Raw genomic sequence first — 15,802 nt, 5'->3', positions numbered from 1 at the left:
TCTCTTTCTTATCCCATTTTTTTTTTCTTTAGATTATGTCATGGCTTTTTGTTTTTTTGTTAATTATTGATTAATCAGAGAGATTTTTTTTTATTATAAGCCAAGATATTATTAATGGAAATTAAAAGCAGTATAAAGATGAACCAAATAGGGTCAAACAAGGAGTATAACTACCACCTCAGAAAGCAACTTGTTAAAAGAAAAAGGCCAGAGCAGAGTCACAAAATAATAGCAAGCCAATGATTCTGCTTGCTAGGCTCAAACAACATCACCTACCTACACATAAGTGCACCAAAACTTGGGGGATTTTTTTTTCAAACAAATGTAATTAAAAAAACTTGTTACTTAAAAGGGTTGAGTTTGAAATTATTTAGGGTGAATTTTGTTGAGTAGAAAATGCCAACATCCAAGTCGCTAGTTTGAAGCACATCTGAATAAAAAAAACATATATATATATATATATATATACACACACACGTTGGTGGCTGAATCTCTACTGGGTTGATAATGTATTTTTTTTTTTTTTTAACTTAGTTTTCAAATTTTTTGGATAAAAATTTAATTGAGTTGAGTTGAGTTAAGTTTGGTATTTTGAAATTGGCAAAAGACCTATTTTAATATTTAAAATATAAGCTAATAATCATATAAGTCTTTAAAGTATTTTAAGGTCAAAACAAACTCTTAAAGTTCTAAAAAGAATCAAATAAGTCATTTAAATGTTAAAAATAGATTAAATAAGCCCTTTTATATTTTGTGGATAAATAAGCTCTTTAATTTTTAAAAAACACATAAAAAAATTAATTATAATTTACTTCTAATATAAATTCAATTAAGACTGTACACGAAAATTTTTTATTGCACAAGATCTCGTAAGCAATTTTATGTATGTAATTTGCAATATGTTTATGGAAATCTGGTGTATTTTAGAACAGATTGATAAGTTGTTATTTATAGAATGATTCAATAAGTTTATCTATAGAAATTTCTTAAACCCATAAAGAAATTTATTGAATCATTTGACAAAATATAAATTAATTTGCTCATGATGTTATAGATATTTCTCAGGATGTTGCAAATTATATATATAGGATTGCTGATGAGGACCCTATGGATTATAAAATCTTCGTTTATGGCCTTTGTTGTAGGATTTATATTAGAGATAAATTATAGTTTAATATTTTTTTTTAATCTATCTTTAAAAGTTAAATGACTTATTTGTCCCTAAAATAGTAAAAGGGCTTATTTGTTTTATTTTTAATATTTGAAAGACTTATTTAATTTTTTTTTTTTAATTTGAAAAGCTTATTTGAACATCGAAATACTTTAATAACTTATGTGATTATTTAACATAATTTAAAGAGTCTAAATAGGCTTTTTTGCATTAGAAATTTGGTATGAATGTAACTAGAGGAATGTTAGTCACCATCTCCGATAACAATCACTGTTAACACTTGTCATATTAATTAATAATGAATAAACATGTGAATTAGAGACGGAAATTTATTTTTTAGTCATAGATAAGAGAGAGAAATAATAAAAAAATTTTAAAAAATATATAATTTGAATAAATAATATGACAAATATTTAAAGTGACTATAAAGATAGGTTTAGGTAGCAAGAGAGATTGATTCAATATAAGAGATTTTATATTCGAATAACATTATTAGCTTCTTGATGAGGTGGCATATTTACGTTCAATTAATCTCATTTATAAGTATCTTAAACTATGGTCTCGACATATTAATATTCCTTTATCAAATATGTAGTTAATCTATCTGCGTACTCATTTTTATGATTGAAGTATTAAAATTGATTATTTTTAGAGACGGTAGCTAGCATTCCTCGTACAACTTAACCGTAAGATTTGAATTGAATTTGTTAGAGAAATTGAACAAAGTAGAGAGGTCAAAAGTAGGCTTCAATTTTGAATCTCTTCTTATTTATATAATTTTGATTCGACTTCCAGAGCTCATAATTTTGAGAAAAATGTTGATAATCTGTCAGAGAAATGTGGATAACAGCAGGACTCCGACACACTGCGACATGCAAGAAGAAATAAGGAGGACTAGAGGAGGATAGTGGCGTCGATGGATTATGGGACAGAGATTTTAAAATCAATTGAAGAAGGTTGAGTTAAAGGACTACTGCAAGTTGAAACAGTGTTTTGAACAGAAATGGGGGTATGCGAGTTGGAGTTTTAATGATAGAGGAGACCTGTTGCAATGTGGGTTGGTGTCATTTTACTATTGCTGAACGAAATTTTGGGCTGGGCATCGGAGAAAGATTGGACCAGGAGAAAGGCTGGGCTGTTCACAAGAGTCTTAATTTACTCGGTTTTAATTTTCGTTATTAAATTAATTGACTCAAACCGCTAAAAGAAATGCTTGTTGGGAAAAATTCTTCAAGTCCCTCTTTTTATTTGTTTTTTCTTTTATTTCTAAGTTTTTTTTTTCTTTTTTAAGTGTGATTTATCCCACTTGGATGGGATTCATATTGCTGGATTTGGAAGCTAAACATAGAATTTATTTTTGGGAATTCTTAACACAACACACAAAGTTTGTAATCTTAAATAAGAGATAAAACATTTATGATACAGTATCACTCTAAAATATAAAAATTATCTATTGGCAATCAACATCCGTATTTATTTAGATTTCTAATCAATAATCACACTCAACATTTAAATAGAAGTTTAATTGATGCTTATATAAAGGACTTAAGTCCTCGTAATTAGGTATATTATTATCTTTAATTATTTATTATTAATTTCAATTCTAATTATTTACTTAAATATGGGAGGAGTTACCTAAGACAATTTATCGATATTTTCTCTCTTTGTAATGCATACGTCCATGAACAACAACAATTCATTAAAAAATCAAAAAAAAAAAAAAAGGAAAGAAGCATATAAATAAAGCAAGATGAGGATTGCCGTCATTTTCAGTCCACTTTCTGTCCCCGTCCATGAGTGCATTCTATAATCACAAGATGGTGAAGATAAACTCAATTCCAGCACGCCAATGGCCAAAAAGAGAAGAGATAAGTGGAGAATATATCATGTATGGCTGAAATGTCTCTTCCAAGTCTTAGATTGGAACTCCATCAATCCAATTCAACTACTACGTCACACTGGTGGAGAGCACCCACATTCACCACCCTACTCAATTATTGTTGCTTCCAAAAATCAGTAGTTTCCCTTTAAATCATCCCTACAATCATCTTCCAAAAAATCTCTTATACAAATGAAACCCATAGGTTATTTATCATACAAGAACACATATCAATCTTATGTATATATGTTTTATACTTCCAAATATCTATTTTTAGATTGAAATTTGTATTTAATATTTTTTATTACATATATAGGAGAGGAGAGTTGAATATAAATATCTCAAATTTACATACATGCAACTATCACTGGGTTATACTCATCGCTAATATGCACAATCACATTAAAGGAGAAGATAAATTTATTTTAATATCGTAAAAGGAGTAAATTACCACCTTTATGTGGATTTTTTCTATATAATATTGTAGTAAAAGAGTAGTTACAAGTTAAATACATAAATTAATTACATTTACTTTTATAACTATATATGCTATTGGATTATTCTTTTGGGCAAAGTACATTTTAGCAGTCTATACTATTGCACTTTTGCATTTTAGAATCTACACTAAATTTTGTTGCAATTAACCATTAGCACTTTAGTGATAAAATGGCTAAAAACATTAAAATTATTGATTAGTGTTGATGTGGCAGAAAAAATTTGACATGGCATTCTAACATCAATGCCACGTTTGATGTTAGCATCGTGTTAGTAATTTTTATGTTATTATTCATTTTATCATTTAAATGTGAAATGCTAAAAAGTACACGTCTTAAATTGCCAAAAAGAAAAATTCAAACCCTAAATCATAAAATTTTCAAAGTACATATTTTCTAATTTATTTAATTTAATGTTCATTTGAAATCTCTCTCTTCCTATTTGCCTTTCTCTTCCTCTCTTTCTTAATTTTTTCTTTGTATTTTTAAAATTTTTGCATTTTAGCATTCATGCTTTTTTTTTTTTTCAATTTAAAATATATACTCTCAGCCTTTTGCACTAATGTTAGAATGGCATGTTAACCTTTTCTACCACATTAGCATCTAATTAGCAATTTTCAATGTCATTATGCAATGAAAATGCTAACAGCGTGAAAGAACAAGTCTTCAATTAAAAAAAAAAAAAACTCGAATACTAAAGCTAGATAGTATATAATACTTAAGTCTATTCTTTTTTTTTATATATATAAATATCCAATAATGGTATAGACCCTGGAATCAATTATAATTAATGATCATTTTCAAATTTCAAGTAATTGCAAATAATTTCATGGACTCGACGCACTAATGAAACATATTTATATGATTATCAGTAATTATATAAGAAGATTAAGAGATTGGCTAGCTAATTATGGCTGATGAAAAAGAAAAGATGATGTTAATAATAAATTGTTTGAAAAAAAAAAAAAAGGGGGATGAATTAGGCAGGCATCCAAGCAGTAGCAAATACAACATTATGTCCTTTCCAAGTAAGCACAAGGTCTTCTTCTTCCTTCTTTAATCCCCACCCAGCTGCATGCTCGCCAAGCATAGTCTTAACTTCAGAAACTGCATCTTCACAGAAAGAAATGCTTCGAAAATTTGCATTTCTCATCCTCTGAACCCACCTGTTCTTGGGTTCTAACCTCTCAACCCTCTGAAGACCCTCATGAGCAATAACATTCTCAATCTTCCAGCATATATCAGCTTCATACCACTGCCTTTGCTTGCTTCCCCTTGGAAGAAATGTGTCCACAGTATCATAAGGAATCCATAGATAATTGAAAGCTGACCTTAATCTACACACCAAATTATTTGATGTTAAATCAACATCTTCATCTACTAAGACAACAATTGTTGGGTCTAAGCTTCTAAGGGATTTCAGAAACATGGTTCGAAGGGAAGACATGGAAGAGCAAGAAGAAGACTCGAAAGAGTAAGGATTTGATGAGTTCGTACTAGTAATAACACCAAAAAGGGTTTCTTCAGGAATGTAATGAAGCAACATCTGACAATTTATGACAAGAGCCTCACCACTTTCTGCGTACACCATATTCTGCACCCTCAGATGCTCGATTAAGGAAGAGAATCCATCGGTGTAACTCGATGGAACGACTCTAAATTCCATTATTACATTGCGTGACCTTGCGAAGTTTATCAACTTTGAGCCCAACTCTTCATAAGAAAGATCAAGCATCGGTGGTATATCTTCAGTGGCACCAGCAACTGTGAGCTTTATCAATGGGGTTACCTCGAAGCGATTCGCTATAGCATCGATAAGAGTAGGGATTTGCATGCAATGAGTCATGCTTAAATCCACAATATGAACAGACGAATACCCTTCAATGGCTTCTAATATAGCAGCATTAGCAGCAGTGAAACCGAAGCGATGCCATGGGGTTAGGTCCACAAACCCAGCAAGCTCAATGACAGAGAATTTATGGGTATCTATAGCGAGAGTGCAGTGAGCATTAGCCATTGCAGCGAGGAGTTTGCAAGTACCGCTCTTGGCTGCACGTGCAATGAGGGCTCTAAGGAAAGCACATGTTAAGCGCTGATTTGAGTCACCATCTGGGGGTGCAATGTTGTTTAGGACCCAAAGGATCTGTTGAGCTAAAGTGGCATCATTGCTTTCAATTGCGTTTGCACAGTGGACCAAAAGCTGCTCCATGCAATTCGCATCACCAAAGCTGCCTAAGGCCTTTGATGTAGGAAATCCAGGCCAGGGACGAGTCCTTTGGGTTTGGTTCTTGTTCATGTTGGGGTTTGAGAATGGAGCAGTGATTTGGTGCAAGGGTGGTGGTGGGGTTTCAGTGAATTGCATCATGGACAAAGAGGAAAAAAGAGAGAGAGTCAGAAAGATAGCTGGATAGAAAAGAAAGGGTACAAATTTAAAAGAGAGAGAAAGAGAGAGAGGAGAAGGGAGCAAAAAGGAAAGATAAAATGGAATCAGAAATCTGAAGAGACAAGGAAGATAGAAAGAGACCAGACTAGAAGTAGTGGGTACCTTAATTGGCCTTGGGAAACGAATCAATATTAATCAATGTTGTGGGTGAAAATTTGTGGAACCAAAGACACTCTGGGAGAATTCTGCAATTGAATCTCAGAAAATAGACATTTCAGCTTTATCTGAGGATTTATTGAAATGGAAAAAAAAGGACTGATCAATAGGATTGAACTCTCATCCCAAAAACTTTTAGTTGAAGTCAAATTGGGCAAAAGAGACTTCTCTTTCATCAACATCAGCCTTTTCATTTTCTCACGAACAAGGCAATAATAGAATCATCACCTATTCATCAACAACCTTTTTCATGGCTAATTTTCTTGATAACCCTTTTCTCTCTTCTTCAGGTATCTAACAAGAGAGAGAGAGAAGAGACAGAAATGAAGGTAATATAAAGCAAAGAATGAAGAAAGGTGGGCTAGTCCCTGTTGCTTTTTGGTGGCATGTGAGGTAGCCGGCCAGTGGCTTGTCCATTTGTGGGAGTTGGGATTTCGTCATGTAATGAGTGGGGTTGAGATTCAATACAAAACAATGGCAGTTAAGCCTTGCCTTACTCACTCACGGGCCATACCCTTGTATCATAATATAATCTCATCATGAACAAATCATTTTTGGGTAGTTTTCATCATTTGATTTTTCTATGTTTATAATAATTTTTGGACTCTGTTTGATTCATAACCTAATCATCTGATCATCAACATGTTCATATATATATGTGAGCACTAAAAAGATAAATCATACATTAGTGAATTCTAGTTCAATAACATTAGAATTAATTTTTAAAATCTTAAAATTTCAAATTTCAATTAAAGTTGAACAAAATAAAATAAATGCATGAATACAAAAGCATGCTGAATAAATTTCATAATTGTTCATATTTTCATCTTATTATAATAAGATTTATCGATGCCTATATGAGACAGGCTTATCATTGATTTTAAATGAAGGAAGGGTCCCCCTTAAAAATGACTCATGGCAGCTAAAATTCTGTATTTATGCATTCATTGATAAGACAAAGGAATGGTCATTTTCCAAGCCCTAGAAAGAATTCTTTCGCTCTAAATTAATTAAGGGGAGAGCTCTCTGTCTCAATACCTCATGTTTCATGCTTTTTCAACAATGCCAAGAGCACCTAAATAATAACAAATATACGTATAAGCCTAAAAATGGGACAAAAATAATATATTTACAGTTCAAAAATGTATATAAATGTAGCAGTCTATGGCTGCTAGTGATCCAGACACTCGCACGAAGACACCAAGAGTTTGCGAGTCACGACCATTTTTCTATGTATTACATTTCTATGCTCCTTTCATTTTCCCAAGCCCCTTTCATCGATCGAACACCATGTTAGCCACTATAGCACGTCTTTTTGAGCTAATTTTTTTTTATATATTTTGTATACATATATAAACATTTCTACCCACAAACTTCCACGTATAGGCAAGTCATACTCTATTACCATATAAACATTCTTCCAAATTTGCAAAGATCTTGTCCAGCCCAGGACCAGTTTCGAGATATTAGCTGCATGGGTATAATGTATATATATTATCCAGGACCAGTGTTGTGAGGGATAATTTTTGCATGGGCCCCATTTTTATAGACTCAAATGTATATCAAGATTTGATATGGGAGCTACTAAAGAGAGTATTGTAGATGAGAATGAGTGTTATTGAGGTATAAATCTGTACAGGTAGGGGTTCATGATCTGATGATCATCATCTATTATTCCTTAGTTAAGGAATGAATCAGTTTCCTGCATTGCAACTTTATTCGTGATATACACATGCGATCTTTTGTTTCCTTGTACAAGCACTAGTGCTTGAAGTTGAACTTCCCCTCCCATTCCTCTAGGTCTAGCCCCACTTTTAAATAGACCACTCAATCCATGCCATCCTGTAATAATATGTACCTTCTCTATTATTATTGTTATTATATGAGTAGCTCTTTAATTTTTGATAATTTCTTCTCTGATAATTATCATTTATGCTTACTTTTAAAATAGAAATTCACTTTTACATTACTCAAATGATCTTAGTTGCTAGCAAATCAACATTAAGTGTAAAGAAGTTTTAATTAATATATAATTATATCTGAAGTACATAGTTTTGGTCAAAGAAGTACCAACTGAGGTCTAGAACATAAATCTTAATCAATATTAGTAGCTAAATAAATTAGCTAGCTAGGGTCAAAAGAATTATTTGTAAATGATTGAATTGTCACATCATAGTAATCGTACACTTCTGATGATAATCTTTATCATGTGATCTAGCTCCAAGCTGTAGCAGGTGTCTGCTAAATGCCATAATCTTTCTCTAGGCATTATATATGGGAATTTACAAGCGATACTAAAAAAAGAATATAAACCCTAGTAATGTTTCTCAATCAAGCTTTAGCATACAGATAACAGATTTTTCAGTCTTCAATTCATTGTTAGATACAGAAAAAGACTCTTTGTTTATTAGCAGAGCTAGATTATATATCCAGAGAGAAAGCTGACTCTCTTTTCTCTTATTCTCTCTCCCTTTTTTTCACAAATCAGTAATTATATAAATTATATAACTCTTAACTATTATCTGTCTGTGCGAGGATATCGAAAAGCATGCATAGATAGATAAAGAAGAGAGTATGAGAAGAATCCGAGAAAAGCATATAAGGAGAAGCATAAAAGTTAAGGTTAGTGATTTTTTTTAACACACTGAATTTTGAGGAGGATTCCTAAACTTGAGATACGATTAAGAACTAAAGGACACATACAAAGCTAGTAAGAAGAAGAAAAAAAAAAAATATATATATATATATATATATATAAGAATATATTTCAAGAGAGTTTTGGAATTTTTCTAAAGGGAATTCTCTGGCATCCATGCTCTTTGGGTTTTCATTCATTAAGACAAGAAATAAAACAAAGCAAGGTAATGAAACCATGTGCTCAAGATGCCTCAAAATATTGATAAGAGGACTTGTTTTTTTTATATTTTGGTCATTATAAGCACACATGGATAATATAAATGGAATTTAAACCGAAGAGAAATTGCCCAAAACATATGGAAGACAAAAGAATAGAGACACTAGCTTCGAATATTGAGCTATAGAAATAAGGGAAATATGCCTTTTCATGCATATTATTAATTTAGAGGCTACTTGTAGTTGCTTTCTGTAATCAAATTCCTTCCAATCATTAGTAAGAGAGCTTGGAGATGTGTTTATTAAATGTAATTATATGGGTTAAATATGTGAAATTTACAATTCTTGATCTGTGTCTAATAATTAATCTAAGATAAAGTATTTCTTCAGAAAGCATATTACATCTTTGAATCAAGATGCTTGCCTATATATCTTCCAAAAATTTTTGCATCTTATCTAATAAAATATTGTCTTCACCAACCTTGATGGTTTTAGCTAATAGGGATGACTGAATCTGAATCTAATTAATTTTTTTTAATATTTAAATTTGTATCAATTTTAATTAAAATTCATTTTAAATTATTTAAATTTGTCCTAAACTTGATTGTTATTAATTTTCATATAACATATGAATTCATTTAATTTTATATATTTTAATTAATAATATATATAAAATAAAAAATATATTTTTAATGATAATTTATATTTTAAAAATTTTAATGATTTTATAAAATATTTAATTCCGATTTATTTAAATATAATATATAAAAATTTATAAATATTATTGTTAAAATATATATTTTTTATGATTAATTAATTAATTATATAAACAAATTGTAATAACGGTACTTAGTACATAAAATTTAAATTCGATTAAACCCAATATGAGTATTATTTTTCGAATTCGAATCAAATCCAAACTCAATTACTTGAATTTTTAATAGAATTCATTAAATCAAATACTCAAAAATACTTGATTTACTACGTGGGATTGAGTGCTTACCAAACGTGTCAAAAGTTTAAGCTATCAGTAGAAGTGTAAACTATTTATAATGTAGTAATCTCAAAACCATAAGTCGAAGAGATCTAGACAATATTCTGGCTCACTGAACTATCCTCATTCATTGCCCACATACTATCACACGTAATTCTCAATAAATACTCGATTATATACCACATGGATTTAAGGAGCTGTTAGATTAATTATATTCATATTATGGAGATCAACAAAAATTGTTGTAGTATTATTACACATGTCGCTATTTTTATATCATTGAATTAATTACATCATAATTTTCGTTGGTCTTTATTATTTTGATTGTGATGGGAGTGGCAAGACCCAGAAATCCAAAATCAAAAGCAGCATACAAGTAGGAAGAAAGAATTTTCAAACACATGAAAGAAACCCTGAAATTTTTTTATGGGGTTATGATTTGAGCAATCATAGATACAAGACAATACATGCACGTGAATCCCCGCCAGTGTTGCATATATGATATATCGAGGACCACCTTTCTTCATCAATGCTGCTGGTTTTGATGAGGACCACCTTCCATGCCTCACAAATGGGCCTAATTTCCCCAGCAGAGCCCAAACTTAAAAACTTCTGCTGATTACTGTTTGGGCCTGCACTGCAACTCTGTCGCAAAATGGACCTATTATATTTCCCTCTCTTTCGCTCCATAACAAAAATGGCCTTATTTATGAGTTAAACTCGAATAATTCAGAAATGTAATTATGCATTTTTTGAATAATTTTTGGTTAGGCAATTAGAAGATATAATTTTTTTATTTATTTATTTTAAGAGTGTTTTTCAATTGGAAGTCGGCAATTGACCAATCATCGGCTATGGGCTATGGTGGAAAGGCATGAGGTAGAAGATGGGGCATAGGTCCCACATAGTTGGGGTGGTTCATGCACCAGGCGATTCCCCCTCATCTCATCAGATGAGTGCAGAGTAAGGCATGACGAGGATGGAGGTGACATGTTCACGTGGAATCCAACATTCTCTGACGTCATCTTGTCCAAAACTTCAGGAGGACCTACCCCCACTTTCTTTGGTCAACGATCGGGTTCCCGTTTGGCCCGATAGCCCACTTTTTTTGGCCATTTCATTTCTTCGCTTCATCGGATTTTGCGTCACGTGATTGCCCAGATTATTCCCATCTCTGCTCTATTTATTTATTTAAGTAATTATTATTTAATATTTATATTTTAACAAAATTACCTATTTATTTTTTTATTTTTAAAAATATATTATTTAATTATTTATTTAAAAATATACTATTCAACACCCTACTTTTAATCCAAAACATCAAATCACTTTCTTATCAGAAGTTTATCAACGGTGATCCTCCTTCCTCTCGCCATAACCGTTCTTTATCTTTGCAAGTATATTTATGGCAGGTGTTGAGGGATTGCACACCCGTACCATTTTGTGTTTAATTATGATAAGTAGTCAATTTTCATTGATTCATTATGATAAACGACACCCAAGCTCATCTCTTCTTTTCAATTCCATAGTTAGGTTTCACAAATGTTTTGTTTTGAAGATGGTGATTGATGGCCCATCAATCGATTCTTACAGAAATTACGCTTTTTACTACTTGTTTAATTTAACGGTTATGATCAATAATCAATAATTAACACTAAGCACTCAACTGTTAGTGATTAATAATCAATGATTAGATAATAATTATTTACGATTAATAATTATATATTTAATTTTAAAATATATCTTCATCTCATAAAAATAAACTCGCTTTCTTTATTTAAAAAAAATATTTTACTTAATTTTTTATTATACACCTATTTAATGATAGCTCATTAAGTAAGTTACTTTTATGACTATTTATTAAATATATTGAAATAAATATTTTTTTTTTACTTGTGTACAAAGCTTCATTATTGTTGTAAAATATAAGTCAGCTCCATTATTAATTTATTATCTTGATTCTTATATTAAAAAAATTAAATTTTATTCGTTTTAATGATCGTTAATCTAAGGGTAGAATAGGAAAAAAAAAAGGAAAGAAATTACGGTTAAAGTATATTGTGTAAATTAATGGTTAAAGTTCTATTATTGATGATCGAGTTTTACTCTCCCAATTTTTTTATTATTAATAAAAAAATTCAATAAAATTTTATAAATTTATTATTTGAAAAATATTTTTATATTATAACTTTAACTTTTTAACATAAATTTAAACAAAAAATTGTTCATATAATCGTGTACTTAAAATTTTTTTTATGTGAATGTAATTATTGGAAGTATTGTTAAATTAATAAATATCAATCCAAATAAAATATCTTTACTCGTAAGTATCCTAATAATTATAATTAATCATATTTAGTTGATATAAATGTTGAATTTTGATATAATATAACATTATTAGAAGTATTATTAAATTAACAAATATCAATAAAAAAAAATCTTTATTCGTAAGTATTCTAATTAGGCCCATGCAGTTTTCATTGTGAACCAAAAAACCGAACTGAATAGAGTCATTTTAGTTTAATCGGTTTGATTTTTTAGTTTTATTAGTTTTGTTCGATTTGAAATTTTTAATATGTTCTATTTTCGGTTCGATTTGATTTTTTATTTATTAAAACAGATAAAATCAAATAGTAAAACGGCCTAAATAATTTTTCAACCTAAGATGCACAAGCTGCAAGGCCCAAGATACATAAAGCCTGACCCAAGATGCATAAGCTCAACCCAAAGAATAAAAATTATAATATTTTCGATTTAATGAAATGAAACCGAATCAAACCGTTATTTTTCGATTTGATTCGATTCGGTTATCTTTAGGTAATAGGTTCAGTTCGGTTTTAAGCGATTCAATTTTTTGATTTTTGGTATTCGATTTGGTTCAAAACCGAACTGACCGAATGCTCTACCATAATCCTAATAATTATAATTGATCATGTTGAGTTGATATAAATGTTGAATTTTTCTATAATATAATTTTTGTATAATTATAATCAAGTTTTTTTCATAATTAAAATAATTTAAAGATTTTTTATATGTTTCTAATAGTATGACGACATTTGTTATATAAACTTTTAAAAATAAATTAGCGATTAATTTTATTTTTAAACTATTAATGAATCGTTTAAAAATTATTTATCAAACAGCTTAAGTTCTGTGATTAGAAATTTAATAGGGAAATATTGATTCCAACAATTGAATTAAGCGGAGCTCCGATAATATATAATTAGAGTTAGAGTTAGAGGGTGTTTGGCCTAATTTATGAAAATTAATTTATAAATATTAAGTGCTTATAAATATTTAAAATTTAAGCAGTTACATGATAAACAATTAACACGTTTAGTAAAAAGCAGTTTATAAGTACATTTATTATTAAGATGGCTACATTGTATGAAATTATTTTCTCAAATAATAAATTATATTAACTTAATATATAATTTAATTTTAAATTTAATAAACAATTATTTTGTTAAAATTAATAAAAGTAATTAATTTTTAAATTTATTAAATTTAATGTAAATAATTTATTTAAATTATATTGTAGGAAAATAATTTTTTAATGTTAATATGAGCAAAAAAATTATAATAAAAATATATATAGTGAAAATATAAAATTAAATAAAGAAAATATAGTAAAATACTTAGTTAAACTAAGCTATAAACACTTAACTTACAAGCATCAAATTGAAAATCTTATTTCCCTCTATTTACCTTTTTTAGCTTACAAGCATAACTTATAAACTTTAAAAATATTTTAAACAAATAATTGAGTTTAAAATTATGACTTATGAGTGAGACGAAACATTCTTTTTAAACTCTCTCTCTCTTTTCTACTAGAACCTTTCATATTTCTTATCATTTTTCTTCCCTTTCTTCTTTTCTCTCTTCTAATCTCCTTTTTAAGCGGTTAATCACGAGTGTTTTTCACCGTGGTAATTCTTTCCTTTTTTTATATATTTTTTCTTATAACTTTTATATTTGTATTCGTTTAGAACAGATTTTTGACATATTTTCTCAAATTCATCATCTACTATTACTAATATATCTTGAATAAATAAATTATGCATATCTTAAATACATGTGCGTTGTGTTCATTTTTTTATGGAGTTTTTTTTTTTTATTGATGAGTTTTGATATGCATTTATTAGTAAGTTATTTTATTTTTTGGGAGAATAGTGCTATATGAACTCAGTGCAGATTCTTTTTCCAATAATTAATTATAATTTGAAAATTATTTATTAGATTGAGACTTGTAAAAATTCTATAAAATCAATAAGTTGAGCACACAGTTTGTATATTGAAAAACTTATATATTCTATAACATTATAAGTGAGTAATTTTATTATGTAAAAATATAATATATTATATATTTTTTTTATTTTTATAGTTTATTTCTAATTAATAGAATATCTTTTCTTTAATTTTTCGTAAAAAAAAAACCTTAATCATAGAAAGATTAAAATCCTAATTCAGTATTGAATCAAAAGCTATGGGTAAACTTTGGCGACAAATGCTGCATGACAGAAAATGACTTATAAAACAAATGAAGGGCCATAAGTCCCTTGCTTGTAACGTCCAATGATTGTTGTAGTTGCAGAGACAGCCATTAAAGAGCAGCAAAAGCAAAGAAAGAAATCGTAAACAAACAACAAATTAAAAAAAGGCAGCTTGCATTCACAATCTCAAAAGCCAACATATATATACAATACAGACATACCAACGTCACCTCATCCTCATCCTCATCCTCATCCTCTCAGGCAGACCCATATATGTATTGTCTCAACTTGCTTTCTCCTATTTACAAACTCCCCCACCACCCCACATGATCACCCTCTCCATTTTCACTACTTGTTCAATCACATTAAATTAAAGAAAAATCCACTTATTTTGCCACTTGTTACATTTGGAATCATTGTGTGAGTTGCAAGTATTTTAATTTTAGTGATCTTAATTAATTAAAAAAAATTCTCTTTATTTTTTCGAATAACGATAACTTTAAGATTCAAATCTCTACCTTACAAATAAAGTTTATTTGGAAACCAGCTCTCCACTTCTTTATTTGTGATCTAAACATTGGATTACTGAATAACACATTGGATTGGTTTGTTTTGATGAGTAATCAGCTTGTGGGTTTGGTGCTGTTATAATAAATAAATAAAAAGGAAGGACAAGAGTAGAGTGTTAAGGAGGAAATGATAATAATGAAAGTGTCTCAGCCTGCGTCTGCACCAAGAGGTTTGGAATTTGTCCTTTCAATGAAGCGGCCAAATTTTTATTTAAAACAACCAGAGAAAGCGGACGAATCAAAGAAAGGGAGATGTGGTGAAATCCGCGTCACTCCTTCTCTGCTTTTGTCTGTTTTTCTATTTTTTTAAATATTAAGAATATAAACAAGTGGTGGCCATACATTTTTTTTTTAATAATAGCCAAATATTTTTTTATATTTATTAAAATTATTTAATTAATATATTAGGTCAATATATATAAAATAATAATAAATATGTTAACATAATCTAATGCTAATATCGATGAAAGGTAAGATAAATTTATCCATCATCCTTTAATTTAAGTATTTGTTTCATACTTTTATTGTCACACCTTATCCCTCTGTAAGGTATAACATGATCTCGTAGAATACTTAATGAACTACCGAACTTCGTCTACCGATAACTCATTAAGTACCTTACAAGGGATTTTAAAATAATTTTCTTACATTTTGAAAGTGGTGAACATTTTGATAGGAATTAAAAACCATTTATTCAAAGTTTAAATACTAGTAAAAATTTTTATCCATTTTAATTTTACCACAAATTTT

The 15,802-nt window shown here is 29.3% G+C and overlaps 1 protein-coding gene across 1 annotated transcript; it reads right to left on the bottom strand.

The window, feature by feature from the left end:
• Window positions 1-4,449: 4,449 nt before the first annotated feature.
• LOC110649359 (scarecrow-like protein 32) lies at window positions 4,450-6,421 on the bottom strand. The gene has a single exon (XM_021803894.2). The coding sequence runs from the start codon at window positions 5,907-5,909 to the stop codon at window positions 4,524-4,526; it is 1,386 nt and encodes a 461-aa protein (XP_021659586.1). The 5' UTR covers window positions 5,910-6,421; the 3' UTR covers window positions 4,450-4,523.
• Between the last annotated feature and the right edge of the window lie 9,381 nt (window positions 6,422-15,802).

The sequence above is a fragment of the Hevea brasiliensis genome, chromosome 10, assembly GCF_030052815.1.
Source record: "Hevea brasiliensis isolate MT/VB/25A 57/8 chromosome 10, ASM3005281v1, whole genome shotgun sequence".
Taxonomy (NCBI): domain Eukaryota; kingdom Viridiplantae; phylum Streptophyta; class Magnoliopsida; order Malpighiales; family Euphorbiaceae; genus Hevea; species Hevea brasiliensis.
Note: the sequence above shows the minus strand (reverse complement) of the source record. Positions and strands in the feature narration are given on the sequence as shown.

Coding starts and splice junctions, on each gene's coding strand:
- LOC110649359 (XM_021803894.2), bottom strand. CDS start 5,909: ATGATGCAATTCACTGAAACCCCACCACCACCCTTGCACCAAATCACT.